General features: G+C 47.0%; 1 protein-coding gene and 1 long non-coding RNA gene across 11 annotated transcripts in view; one reads left to right on the forward strand and one right to left on the reverse strand.

The window, feature by feature from the left end:
• Positions 1 to 505: 505 nt before the first annotated feature.
• Positions 506 to 5,516, reverse strand: LOC141964282 (uncharacterized). Of its 7 annotated transcripts, none has more exons than XR_012634296.1 (5): positions 5,314 to 5,516; positions 2,755 to 3,056; positions 2,178 to 2,256; positions 1,685 to 1,887; positions 506 to 1,579 (listed from the first exon to the last, which is right to left on the reverse strand). It is a non-coding gene; the product is annotated as an uncharacterized LOC141964282 (long non-coding RNA). The 7 variants fall into 7 exon arrangements; XR_012634299.1 differs by having other exon boundaries at positions 2,746 to 3,056; XR_012634295.1 differs by having other exon boundaries at positions 2,594 to 3,056.
• The window catches only part of SLC6A6 (solute carrier family 6 member 6), a 58,697-nt gene continuing 50,698 nt past the window's right edge, over positions 4,584 to 12,582 (forward strand). For 2 of the 4 annotated variants that reach the window (XM_074914483.1, XM_074914484.1), the window contains exons 1-3: positions 4,584 to 4,750; positions 9,181 to 9,216; positions 11,749 to 11,814. In XM_074914483.1, coding sequence (XP_074770584.1) covers positions 11,760 to 11,814 — 55 coding nt within the window. In that variant the 5' untranslated portion in view covers positions 4,584 to 4,750; positions 9,181 to 9,216; positions 11,749 to 11,759. The remainder of the gene's footprint in view (positions 4,751 to 9,180; positions 9,217 to 11,748; positions 11,815 to 12,582) is intronic. The other 2 variants (XM_074914487.1, XM_074914486.1) reach the window with 1 other exon arrangement.

Raw genomic sequence — 12,582 nt, forward strand, 5'->3', positions numbered from 1 at the left:
TTGTTTCTTTATCCTGTTACATAACACTGGATCTATTCTCCCTTGAACACACAAGTGTGTTTATCATTAATCTTAAAGGGAAACAGTCGTCCTTCAAAATCCCTTCTGAATTTTTATGTTTTTTTCAAAGTTCGATCCCAAGTGACTGGATATGAATTGAAGATGAAAGCATGTGTTTGGTGGATTTTTTCGTTCTTTTTTTTTAATTAGATTACTTTAACCTCATTTATGCACAGTTTTTTTACTGTTCTTCCCAATAGCAACAGTGAAGAAAAAAACATTGTTTTAGAAGTGACTTCAAAAATGCAAAACATACGGTTCATACAGCATCCAGCAGAAGACAGAGTACCTGTTATTGGGTTTTAGCTCATTTTTATGAAACCGGCTGGCTTTCAGTTTGGAGATATTCTTTAATAATACCTATATTTTTCATTCTATAGTGGATTCCTTTCAAGGACTTCAAATTGCTCAGGAGCTCTTGAAAATCATGGTGAAAACCTTTGGCTATATGAAAGTTTTTTATTTCCAGGTAGCTGAGCATCAGTTAACTTGAGACGCTCCACTTCTTCCAAAAGCCAGTGTGGCCACTTTGGTTCCAGACTGTTTAGTTCCTCTGAATTTGCCCCTCACTTTAGGAATCAGCTCCTGTCAAGGAACAGGCATTTCTAAACTCAACTGCTGTCCAGAAAGGGCCAGGTCCAGCCTTTCAGATATGCTTCACATTAATACGTAATTAACTTGAAGTAAGAAAAGGACAAGTGGAGTCAATCCCATAATGGCCAGGCAGTCTCGAATACAAGTAAAATAGGCCACCTGTAGCATTAAAATCACATTGATCATAGAATTTAAAGACCGTGGGGCTACTTTTCAAGAAGACCTGTGGTTTTTAGTTGTCTTTGTGTTTGACTTGTAAACCAGCAGGTTCACATGATGGAGAGTGTACCAAAAACACAGGTCATGTTTTGATTTCTGTTTGATATCTTATTTATAGATGAATTAAATGGATAAACTAAGAAAAATTAACTGTCCGGGCCATAATTTCATCTAAAATAAACACAGACTAAAACTACACCAACTTAGTGGATTGAGTGGATTAGTGAGATATCCTGGTATGTAATAGCAATAGCAACAATTCTATTCCCGGGTTTAGTAATGCTTAAAATCTGCAATCCAGAGTCACTGCATGATGTGCAAATCCCTCACAAAATCTGCCTCCCTTTTTCAAGCTCAGGATCCTCTGCCTTAGAGGGGAACCATGAAGATTGCCCCCATATAGTTTTGCATAGAAAATTGTGTTTGGAGAGTTGTTGATGTGATTGACTTATTCAGACCATCTTTTCACCATTCTTGCTTATACCCTTCTTTACAGACAGTACTGTCTACTTTGTCCCCTAGATTTCTGCTGGACTTTGTGCCTGGATAAATTTTGCTTTTTTAATTTTAATGTTTACATGTAAAATCTTTCCAATCCCTGCAAAACCTTCTCCTTGTTCTTGCCCTATCTTGGTCTTGAGTCTGTGAAACATCATATTCCTTTTAGCAGGTAGACATGGGAAAAAAAACAAATTGGGTTTTTTTCCTGAAAAAGAAATATTGAATCTATGTTGATTTCAAAATGAATGAGAATTTGCTGATGAGCATATTTCAGACCTTGGTGTGATATCCCTCTCTCCATCCACCTCACCTGACAGAAATGTGATCTGACTCTGCCATACACTTGTGTTAATATGCATCCATCTGCGAAATGAGGCACTCGCATCCCTGCCCCTCGAGAGCTCTTTTACACAGTGCAAATACAGCGAATCTCTTCTGACTTCTGTGTCTTCTTGGTAGATTTCCACACGTTGTAGCCAAGCTGGGGATTTGGCCCAGTGTCTTTTTTAAACCCTGTGACCCAGACGTGGAGATTAAAAAAGAGTTGTTATTGGATTAAACAGATACAAGAGGCGCTCACTGTATCAGCACGCAACACCTTAAAACTCCAGAAAGCAGCTCAGCATGTTAATGGCAAAAATAGTCTCTAAGAAAGAGAGAAAACACAAAGGAAGGGGATTGGGCTGGGGTGCCAAAGCTTGCTGTTCTGCCTGGCCTGCAAGCCACTATGTTCTGCTTTCTATAGCATCATAATGCTGGATACACCCAAGATCTGGTATACAAGTCATTTGAACTACACCTACCTGTAACCAGAGTGATTTTGGTTTGTCTGAGGCTTGGTTATCCTGTGCATGGCACCAGCACCCATCAAAATCAGTAGAACTGCAGAAGTAAAAATACAAACAGATTAAAGCCAGACCTAAAGGAAAACGATAGTAATTTCAGGCACCATTTATATGCTTAATATTGTACACATGCTTATGCTTTGTAATTTGGGCTCTAACTTGTGATTTCAGTTACATAAGCAAGCCAGAGGAGCCAGAGGCATTAGTGCTGCCGTACGCTGCTGCAGCTGAAGGCAGAGTTCCCCCAAATATTCATCGGGCACATTCTCAGAAGTTGTGCTGTCTCATAATGATACAGCAGACAGCGATATTTATGACACAAAAGGACTAATTATTATTATTATTCCACTTAGTTCCAGGTACTGTTTACATGCCTCTGACTTCAAAACAGCTTTGGCTGTTGGTTTTTTCCCCAAAACTTTTTTTTTTTTTTTTTTTCCTAAACACAGAGAGCAACCATGTGCTTTGTGTGGCTGGGTTTTCTTTTAATGAGCGAGGAGCAACAGAACAAGGGAGAGCCAGAGACAGAAAATACAGGCTTTGATTCCTCTAGAGAACTTGAGCAAAATATTCCACTGCTGTCAGTGGTACAGCTGTGCTGGCAGGGTCCTTCGCACAGATGAGGCTCCAGCCGCTACTTCCATTTCACCGGTTCCATTTCTGCCGGGTTTAAATCTGCACCGAGGCATCCTCACTGCAGCTGAACAAGTGGCTGCGCCGGTGAGGAGTGTTTTGTTTTGTTCCCTAGCGTGGCCAGAGCCACCGGTGCTTGTGGTCCATGGTGGAGTCCCACACGCTGCTGGCTGCCTTCAGCAGAGGAGGAGCACGAATCCGAAGCTGCAGTACACAAGAAACCTGAATCAGAAGACGTAGGTGGCAGCACGCACTACATCGTGTTATTAGTTTAACCAGGCTGTTTAGTGGAGATATGTCATCAATGAGCTGCAGAGACCCTGTACCTCTATCTTCTTTTCAGTTAGGAGACTCACTCAATTTGCACATCAGCTGGGGTACTGGAAAATCACAGGGTACACTGGAGTCAGGGAAAATGAATTGCGTGACTGTGACACCCTGTATTTGGCACAGTGTCCTGCCAGCAAGGAGCGTGCAGGCGGGGCGCAGCTCCGGAACATCAGCCTTTTCTAGAGACCTCCCTGGAGGCTGCAGTGATGGAATTTGAGCCCCCGGCAGCCTCTGCATAGGTGATGGGCCCCAAAGGTGGGTTGCCCAGGGACCGCCGTCCTAGTTTGTGGGGTCGAGGTGGGGGTCTTGTGTCTGGGAAAGCCTGGGAGGGGAGCAGGGCAGTGGGGGCTGGCTGCTCTGCTTTGGTCCATCTCTGCTGCTCCCAGGGCAAGGTTCGCACCACGGGACTTCTGCGAAACACAGATGGCCCAAGATCCCCTTTTCCCCGCTACTCTGCCCCCACAATGCAAATGGTATTTTGCAGCCCGGAGGATCTGACTAAGCCTTCAGCAGGGGTTATATGAAAACGCCTCGCGAGTCTGTATGATGCCGTCCCCTTTCATTAACAGAACGAGAGGAGATGCGGGTAGGAAAGCAGAGACATATTTGAGTCATACCTCTTTGCTTGCAGCAGAAAGGCACCGGCTTGCGGTGCAAATGAAACCCGAGGCAGGACACAACGTTGCCCTGCTCGTTCCTCCAGCCGCCCCCCCCCCCAGCCGTAGTGCGTTCCCCAGCGGGGCCGGGGAGCGCGTTTTGGGGAGCGGGCAGAGAAGAGCAGCGAGATCCCGCTCGGGCCGGCACCTGCCAGGCCACGCCGCCTTCTGCCCCTCCCGCAGGACGCGGCTGCCGAGTCCAAACGCCCCCAAAACCGAGCGACAGCGGGTCCGGAGTCCGAGCCCCCGCCACCGTCCCCGGGAGGGGAGGGGGGGAGCAAACAGTGCCCGCGGGGGAGCAAAGCGCGGGGACGGGCAGCGCCGGTGACAACGCCGCGGGATGCTTTGTCCGCGAGAAGGGCGCTCTTTGTGTAAAGATTTTTAAAAATAGAGTTAAAAAAAAAAAAAAAGCACAAAAATTAACAAATGAAGAAAGGCGAGAGAACCGCGGCAGGCAGCGCTCCGCTCCGCTCCCTCCCTGCGCCGGCAGCCGCGGGACCAGGGCCGGCTCCCGCCGGGCGGGCTCCCCGCTGGGGGTTGTTGCGGCCCGGGGCGGCCCCCCCGGCGGCGGCCCCGCTGCCCCGCACCCGCCCGCTCCTCCCCGCCGCCCCGCGGCCGCCTGCCAGCCCCGGCTCCGCCGCCGTGTCTGCGGCATGGCCCCTCCTCCCCCACACCCCTTCCTTTAGGCTCCCCCCTCCCCAGCAAAGAAGAGGCCGTGCCGGTGTTTTTCCACTCAGCAGGATGGGTGATGCTCAAAGCTCCCTCATTAGACAACAGACACGAGAGGTCAGGAAGAAAGCGCTTATAAATTACCGTTTCCTCCCGCTCGGCGCTGCTAGTCGCGCCGCACCGCTCCGCCGGACGCGCCGCAGGGGCGCAGCGGCGCGCAGGCACCGCGGGCAGCGGACGCAGGTACCGGCGGCGGGAGGGCGGGCGGGCGGCGGGGCTGAGCGCGGAGCGGCGCGGAGCGGCGCGGATCGCCCCTTCCCCCCTGCTACCGCGGAGAACAAAGGGCGGACGCTCCGCGCCGCTCCGCGCCCAGCGGAGCCGAACCGAGCCGAGCCGGGCCGGGCCGGGGGGCGGCGGCGGCGTCCTCCCTTTGTCCGCGCCGAGTCGGGGTGCCCCCGGGCGCGCTTTCCCTCCCCCCCCCCCCCCATTTATTTATTTCTCCATTCTTCTTTCAATCCTCCCTCCTCCCCAGCTGCCTCTTTACCCCCGCGGGCTTTTTTTTCTCCCCCAGCGGTTATTTTCACACCCCCCCACCTTGCGTGAACTTTTTTTCGCGATAACAGTTTGCAGCAATTACCCACTTGCTGGCGGCCTTCCAGCACATCTGCGCTTCTCTCCCCGGTTATTTTTGCCCTTTTTCTCTCGCCTCCCCACCCCTCCCCGCTGTATTTTTGCTGGCTGCCGTGCGCTAACCTCAAGTAAGAGGCTGGTACAGGCAGTGCTCCATCTGATGCTAATGGGCCTACCTGGTGGGTAATACGGCTGCTGCTTCTTCCTTTTTATTCCCCTCGTTTTCCTCTTATGTTGCTGATTCCTGGCGTGCTGGAATCAAAGTTGTGATTGGGGCTTGGAAATAAGAGGCAGGGACTGCCCAGGGCAGGTTACCGAGCCCAGCGTGGTGCGAAGGGGCGATAATTCTGGGTTCGTCTCGGGGTAACTTGGATCTAAAATTCACCCACTGGCTTTGAGATAATGAATGCCCATCTCTGCCTGATATTGTAACAGGCGGCATGTGGGAGGACTTGCTAAGGTTTCCATATAAGAACATGGAAGAATTTATTTCACACAGGCGAAGAAATGTGCAGAGTATGTGTTATTTATGAAATGGAAGGCAAGCTGTGTTTTCCTTAGGCAGCTTCGAGAGTGGCAAAACTTTGTATTTAGAAATTGTAAAAGCTGGTTTCTGCTGTTTAATAAGAGCTCCGTTTAAAGGAAAGCACCGATGGAAAAAAGTAGTGGGAGAGGATCCAGAAAAACATGAAGAAATACAGCCCCACACGTATTCCAGCACTGTTTGTGCCAAGGTGTAAAGATGGAGTTTTTTGGTTAGTTCCCATTTTTTTAACCGTATTGGGAAAGGCATTAAGAAAATGTGCCGAGAGGAGCTGGTTACGTTGATAGTGCTATTTTGGTAACTGCATTTTTTTTTTTTTTTTTTTATTGCTTGCATGTCACAATGTTTCGAGTTTTGGACTAGCAAAAAAGTGAGGCAGCCCTGATCTGGGGCCATGTCATCGGCTCTGTAATTTGGGGCTCAGATGACAGGTGCTACAGGTTTAAATTTTATGGGTTTAGGTTTGAGGGTAAATCAGCCCGTTAAAACCTGCTGCTGTGGAATTTGGAGGGGAGAGGCTTTGGTGAAAACCCTGATGGTTTTTGACAGCCGGGTATTTACCTCTGGGTCTGTATTTGGGTGAGCCGAGTGCTTTTTGGCATTGCCTACCTTTGCACGAGTATTACGGAAAGACTCCCCTGAAGGTTGTTGCGGTTTTTTTAAGGCAGAACGTGTGAGCAGTTGAGGCAGCATGACTGTGTCCCTCGCCCGGAGTCAGTCGAGGCTGAAGCACGAGTGTGGCGGGAGGATGTCTTTGTTGCCCTGGTTTAACTGACACTGGAAACTTTATTTTTGGCACTTTCAGAGATAGCATCTTTGTGTTTCCTCTTCAACTGTCTCTTCTCTGCTTTGCATGTTTGTTGTTTTTTGTGTTTTTTTTCTTTTTATTTGCCTGCGCCTCACCTTCTCTGGTTCTTCCCCTTCCCACCTCTCTCGGGGTTTGGGCTGCTTTGAGGTTGCACCCACAGGAGGGCGACAGACACCTTTCCCTCCCCGTGGGGTCCCTCCCTGGGGGGAGGGAGGGGGCCGGGACACCCAGATCCCTGCCTACAGCCTGACCGAAAGAGGAAAGGCCACTTCTTGATGTCATTTATTAACCCGCATCTTTCACTGTGTGGTGTTAGGGTTATTTTGCCACACTTTGCAAAAAGCAGGAGATTGCAGATGGCACAGTGATATTTGGAGGTACCGAGAAGGTGGTTCCATGCTTGGGGGTGCTAGATCAAAATCCTGGGGTTTTTGTCTGTTTGTTTAGAGATCTTGGTCTAGAAGCCAGTAGAAATTTGGAATGCTTCAAACACTACTAATTTTTTATTTTATTTGACTTTGCTGTAACCAGGAGCAAAATTTGGCATACTACCCTTTGTTGGTAGTCCCTAATTTGAAGCTTTTGGGTGGGATGCCTGGAGGTTTCTGAAATGTTAGGGGTGAAATGTTGGGGCTGTGGCAGGAGGCTTCAGTCTGTGTGAAATGCTGTATCAAAAGAGGTGCAGCATTGCCTTGGAAGAACAAGAAGACACTTTAGATTGGCTTAGTCTCTCTGCAGGGTGCTTGGGAAACCTCCCGTGTCTGAGCGCAGTTCTGTTTGTAAAGCCTCGGTGAGGATCTTGTCTTACAGCTAATCATTGCAAATATTTCAGTGAATTTTCCTGAAATCGATACTCTGCCTAACCAAGACTGAGCTACATCTTAATGGCCTCCAGCCAGGTCCCGTGGGCTGGGTGTTTCCAAAGAGACTCCCAGGCACGAGCCTTTCAGCAGGCTGCCATGCTTCCTAGGCAGTGATGCTCCCAGAATTTTCATCACTGCACCTCAAGACTCTGCAGCAAACCCCAATTATTTTAATTCTGCCCCTTCTAGGTTTTCAAATGCCCCATAGTTTTGCCCCAATGGGCAATGGGTCAACATTGCCCCAGTGCCCCAGTGGCACTGTTGCCAGTTCCACCAGTGAGGGGAGTCTCTGCACTGGTGCCCTACCCAGACTCCTAATCATGCTGGCTAACGACTCTGAAAAGATTACGCTGATTTGTTTCTTTAAAATTTAACCACATTACAACACATAAGAACGGATGGGAAAGCCATGGTAGTTAAAGCCTTTTTACAAGTAATGCTTATTTGATTGGTCATACTAATAAATTGTAGATCATTTAAGAAGTGCAGCTTTGAATAGATTACTCAGTAGGATTAGTGCCTTTGACTTCTCATCACTGACTTAATTTACGTGACCAGAATGGATCAGGGTTATGTTTTTTAAAGTAATCCTGAGCCCAGTTCTCTTAAGTGCTCCAGGCACAGAACTCGAGTTTATTCTAATGTAACTCTGGGGGGGTGGCTTGCAGGGTTGAGTCCTTGGCATTTGGAAGAAAAAGCATGAGGGTGAAAGTGCAGTGATTTAATATTTGTTGAATTTCTTCCATACATGCATATTTACTTGAATCCTCAGCTGTTGTAGTGCCATGGATTTAATTGATTTGTGCTCGATGAGTATCATCCCAAGGCATGTAAACTCTAGGCAATACCCTTTAATTGCTTACAGAGTAGCTAATATTGATATAAGATAATGTGGTAGAAATTAAGTGAAACTGCCACTCTTCACTGTCCTTTTTTTCCCCAAACCCAGCCACTGGAAGGGCTGTCATGCTGCCAACCTGTGACTCAGAAACTGTGGCTGGTGTCCTACAGCATCTTCTGTATTTCTAGCAGTCTCTGTCTTTCTTTTCAATGTGTCTAGATTTAGACCTTCAAAAAGCTGCTCAGTGCCCACCCTAAACCCTGCTCCAAGAGCACCTACCAAAGCCACCAGCTGCGTTGGTGGAAGGGGAGCGTGAATCAGATGCACATCTTGCCAAGCGAGCTTTGGGCAGGAGAGGCACGTGGCTGCAGGAGGGTGGCTGTTAAAACCCATGGGCTGCTGGGAAGGCTCGTGAATTTTAGCAGTTACTGGGTTTCCTGTTGTGGTTCTCTTGTCACCCGGAATGGTCACAGCCTCCAAGAACGCCTTTGCTGCCGTGGCTGCCTGACCTGGCTTTGAATGCAGTCGGCGTTCAAGCGCTGGCGTGGAAAAACGAATACCCTGGGCCAAAACACAGCAGGAGTGCCCTGCTTTAGGGTGTTGGTGTAGGTAGGAGAGCAACCCGTACGTCAAGCCGCAAGGTTATCAGTGAGCTGGAACGTAGTTAAAAGTTCTTCCTTTTTTGCTTCAGATCACATGGCATTTGCATTTTCTTTCACTGCTGCAGTGTAATTTCCTTGCTCTTGAGATGGATGGAATCAGATTTTCTGTGATGTTTCACATGGGATGAAAGAAGCGAGAAATGATCTCCTGTTTTGGCATTGGTACTACATTCAGTGTCTTGATGTTCCTTCAAATACACGTTCAGACTGATGAAATTCAGAAAACACTATGCATGATAACATTGAAACATGTCTATCTTGCTAGACCCATTTTTTTTTTCTTTTAAAATATTTTTTTTCCTTTTCTTTTTTTATTTCCAAACAGGAAGAGAAAATCCATTCAGGAGAGACTCTACTTCATGTAAGTGTTATTTATACCTTTTCATGAAATTACAAAAGAGTTATAAAGCTCATTAAAACGTTCAAATACTGAACATTTACCATCTGTTTATAGAAACCAAGAATAGAGCATGCAAAAATAGGTTGTAGTTATACAGTAATAATGCTCAGCAACTGTTATCTTAAATCTATCTGTGCAGTTCTTCTGTGCATATCACTGCAGAATTTAGAAACCATTGCAAAGCACTTTGCAGACATTTAAGCAACGTGCCCATAAAGTTGGTGTGTAAATCCTGGAGGGATAATGTTCAAGTGGTTTGCCCGAAGCAGAGGAGACCCGTAAGGGAGAGCTCGTTTTAGCACCCCAGAGCCCTCGATTCCCACACCCTGTGACAAGAGTCAGCTTCTCTGCCTTGGATCCTACAAAATCCAAGTTCTGCCTATAGAGCCATTTGTGTGTGCATGTGTACTAGCGTGTGCATGGATACGTGTGGGTAAGAGAGAGCGCGTGTGCGCGTATTTGGCCTCAAATAGCCTGTAGGTATTTCAGGCCTTTTCTACAACCTATGGTGATACCCATTAAAATCAGAGTAGATGCCACCAGCCGTTGGTGAATACTGTTGCAAATGTTTTGTGAAAGCATTTGGCTCCAGCCTGACTGCTCGGGCGGGGTGAGCCCGGTACAGTATTCTTCATGGGACCAAGAAAGCCGCATGTCATAAAAATACAACAGGGTTGGGGGTTTTTTTCCACACCACCTAGTGACCGGGTTTGCTTGCACATCTCAGATTTGAAAACTCTTTTGAGTCGTATAGGAAGCTCTGCTCTGGTATTTCTTCCTAGTAAATAAATCTGATTTAATGGTTTAAGGGGCTGCATAGATGAAAACCCTCATTCCCTTAATGCAGAATTAGCTTAGCAAGGAAAACGACTGCATTGTTCCCAATGCAGGGCCCGCTTTGCATAACTTCCAAGCATGTACTGCGTCCAGTGGCATGGCAAGCCCACGAGCGCTCACCTCGGGCTGATTTCCCATAAGTCAATATTCTTTTTTTTTTTTTTTTTTAAATAACATATATCTTGGAATTGCAGCACTCCATTTCGCTTGCGTAGCAACTGCTGGTTAATGTGTAGCAGAACGCCGTGTGGTAACAAATGGTTTTTTGCTTATTGTTGAGCTGGAATGTTAGTTAGTTCAGCTTCTAGATAAAAGTGGCTTGCGCAAGGCGCCCCGGTAGACCATGAATTCTGTGGCTTGTACGGTAGTTCTGTAGGCAACCGTGTTCTGCTTTTCCTCTCCCCTCTGCTTCCCTTCATCTTCCACGTGAGTGAGGGGTGGGCTTAGGTAAAGGCAGGGAACTGGCAGCTCTTTGCATCCCGCAAAGCACCAGTGTGGGGTTTATATTAAGCCCGTTGCTAGTCAAGCATCTGTTGAAAACACTCTTTATTCTGGTTGTGTTGCTAGCAGAAATGTTGTAAGACGCTTTATATAATAGCTTTAAACCACAAGTGTTCTTTGGCTGGTTTTATGGATATCATAAGACAATCTTTCAAACAAAAAAAAAGAAAAAGCCAGTAGTAGGTGAAGGATACCCCACAAAGGATTAAAGAATCCTCCTTCCCTGCAGCTGGAATCCTAGCTGAGACTAGCTTAAGAGTTTGTATCTTTGAGAAGGTACATCATCATTTTTAAAAGGTAACGGAGAAGGAAAAAAATCCAGAGGGCTTTTGATTATGACCATTTTCAACATTTGTAGCTCATTATTATTTCATTCAGACGTCTTGAAAAGCCTGTGAAGCACATGCTTCCCAGAGATTTTAAATGGGAAACAGTGCAACAAAACCACCTTTAGGGAAAGAAGCTCCCAAATAGAGAAGAACCCGAACAGATGAACCCTGCAGCAGTGACTGTATGGTGTCTGGAAACTGCAAGAATAAGCTTGTAGCGCAGATCTGAAGAGTTTTGTCTGGAGATCTCAGTATGACAAACAAGTAATCGGGAGCTTCCTAAGTACAGTACCTATAAAATGAATGAATAATGAAAAGTTTGTGGTCCAGAGGCCATTTACGGTGCAGCCTTCCATCACCTGCTGTGGCTTTTCAACGGCTAACGGCAAGCTTTGAGCATCAGAGCCTCTCTCTTCTGGTTCTGTGCATGAAATATTACAACTTTGACTCGATAACTCTATTTGTGCCTGTCTGTGCATTGGCTTCCCTTGGCTTCTTCAACTGTGTGAGTTTCCAAAGGAGAGTTAAACTCCAGGAATGGGAATAGTGAGGCTATAGCAAAGCGGCAGGATCATGAACATCCAGGACAGGGACCTCTCCCAGGCCGCATTCAGAGGGGGTTGACTCCTGTGGCGGTGAATGCTCGGTGGGGATTAACCCCTCAGGACTGTGACTTGGACCGGTCACTGTGACAGGAGGTGACCACTTTGCGAAAGGACCCTTTGTGACAGTAACCAGCCATATGTAGTTGTAATGATAAGAAAGGGACCATCTTATTGTAGTCACTTTGCGACAAATACTACCACAATTCATTACTTTCCATCAGTGCCTCATCCTATGGAGGAATCACCACTGCCCATCTACATTGAGGAGGGGACAGAAGTCCCGATTGGTGAGTGCAGTCGGGATGGGATATGTTTAAGGGGGGGTATAATGGTACTTGGGTTTTATATTCCTCACATTTGTGTATACCCATTTGTCATTGAAAATTGTAAGGCCTGTTGCAAATGTTTTGGGGGTTTTATTTTATTAATGCAAGTGTATCTTAGAGCACCTGAGATCGTTAAATATTGCTAGTGTTGGTTTTCAGCTAATCATAAATCAAAGGATACAGTTTATGCAGTGACATTGAAAGCTTCCGTGCAGGATCTCTTAACACAAGGCTGGGGAAGACCATGAGTATCAGAAGTTCCCACTTCAGCCTTCGACCTCGGTGTTGAGGTACTCTGCTGGCTGGAGCAGCAGTTTTTGTCTTGCTGACACTGTCCTGCCTGGCACCCAGCAGACTCGTGTTGGACACCCCACTAGGTGTTGGGCACCCCTAGCCAAAGAGAGTCGGAGAGGTTTCCCGTTACCTGCGTTGCACATCGGAGTGCTGCACACCCCCATTTCTGAGCTCTGGTGTGGATGTATTGTCACTACAGGGATATATAGGTTTGGGTGTGAGTTTTGTTTTTTTAAATAGAGGAGCAAGTCTTTCAGATAACCCAGAGAGAGAGAGAGACTAAGATCCATAAGTTGGTCTGTGGTGATCTCTTTGGACTGTAGAAAGCTGTGACTCAGTTGCATACAGTAAGTGTGCCTTGGCTACCACCTTGGGAGTCTGCCCTGTTGAGCAGATGTGTCTCTTCAAATAACTTTTTCTTACCCTACATGCTGA

This window comes from Athene noctua, chromosome 10 (assembly GCF_965140245.1).
Source record: "Athene noctua chromosome 10, bAthNoc1.hap1.1, whole genome shotgun sequence".
NCBI classification, from domain to species: Eukaryota; Metazoa; Chordata; class Aves; order Strigiformes; family Strigidae; genus Athene; species Athene noctua.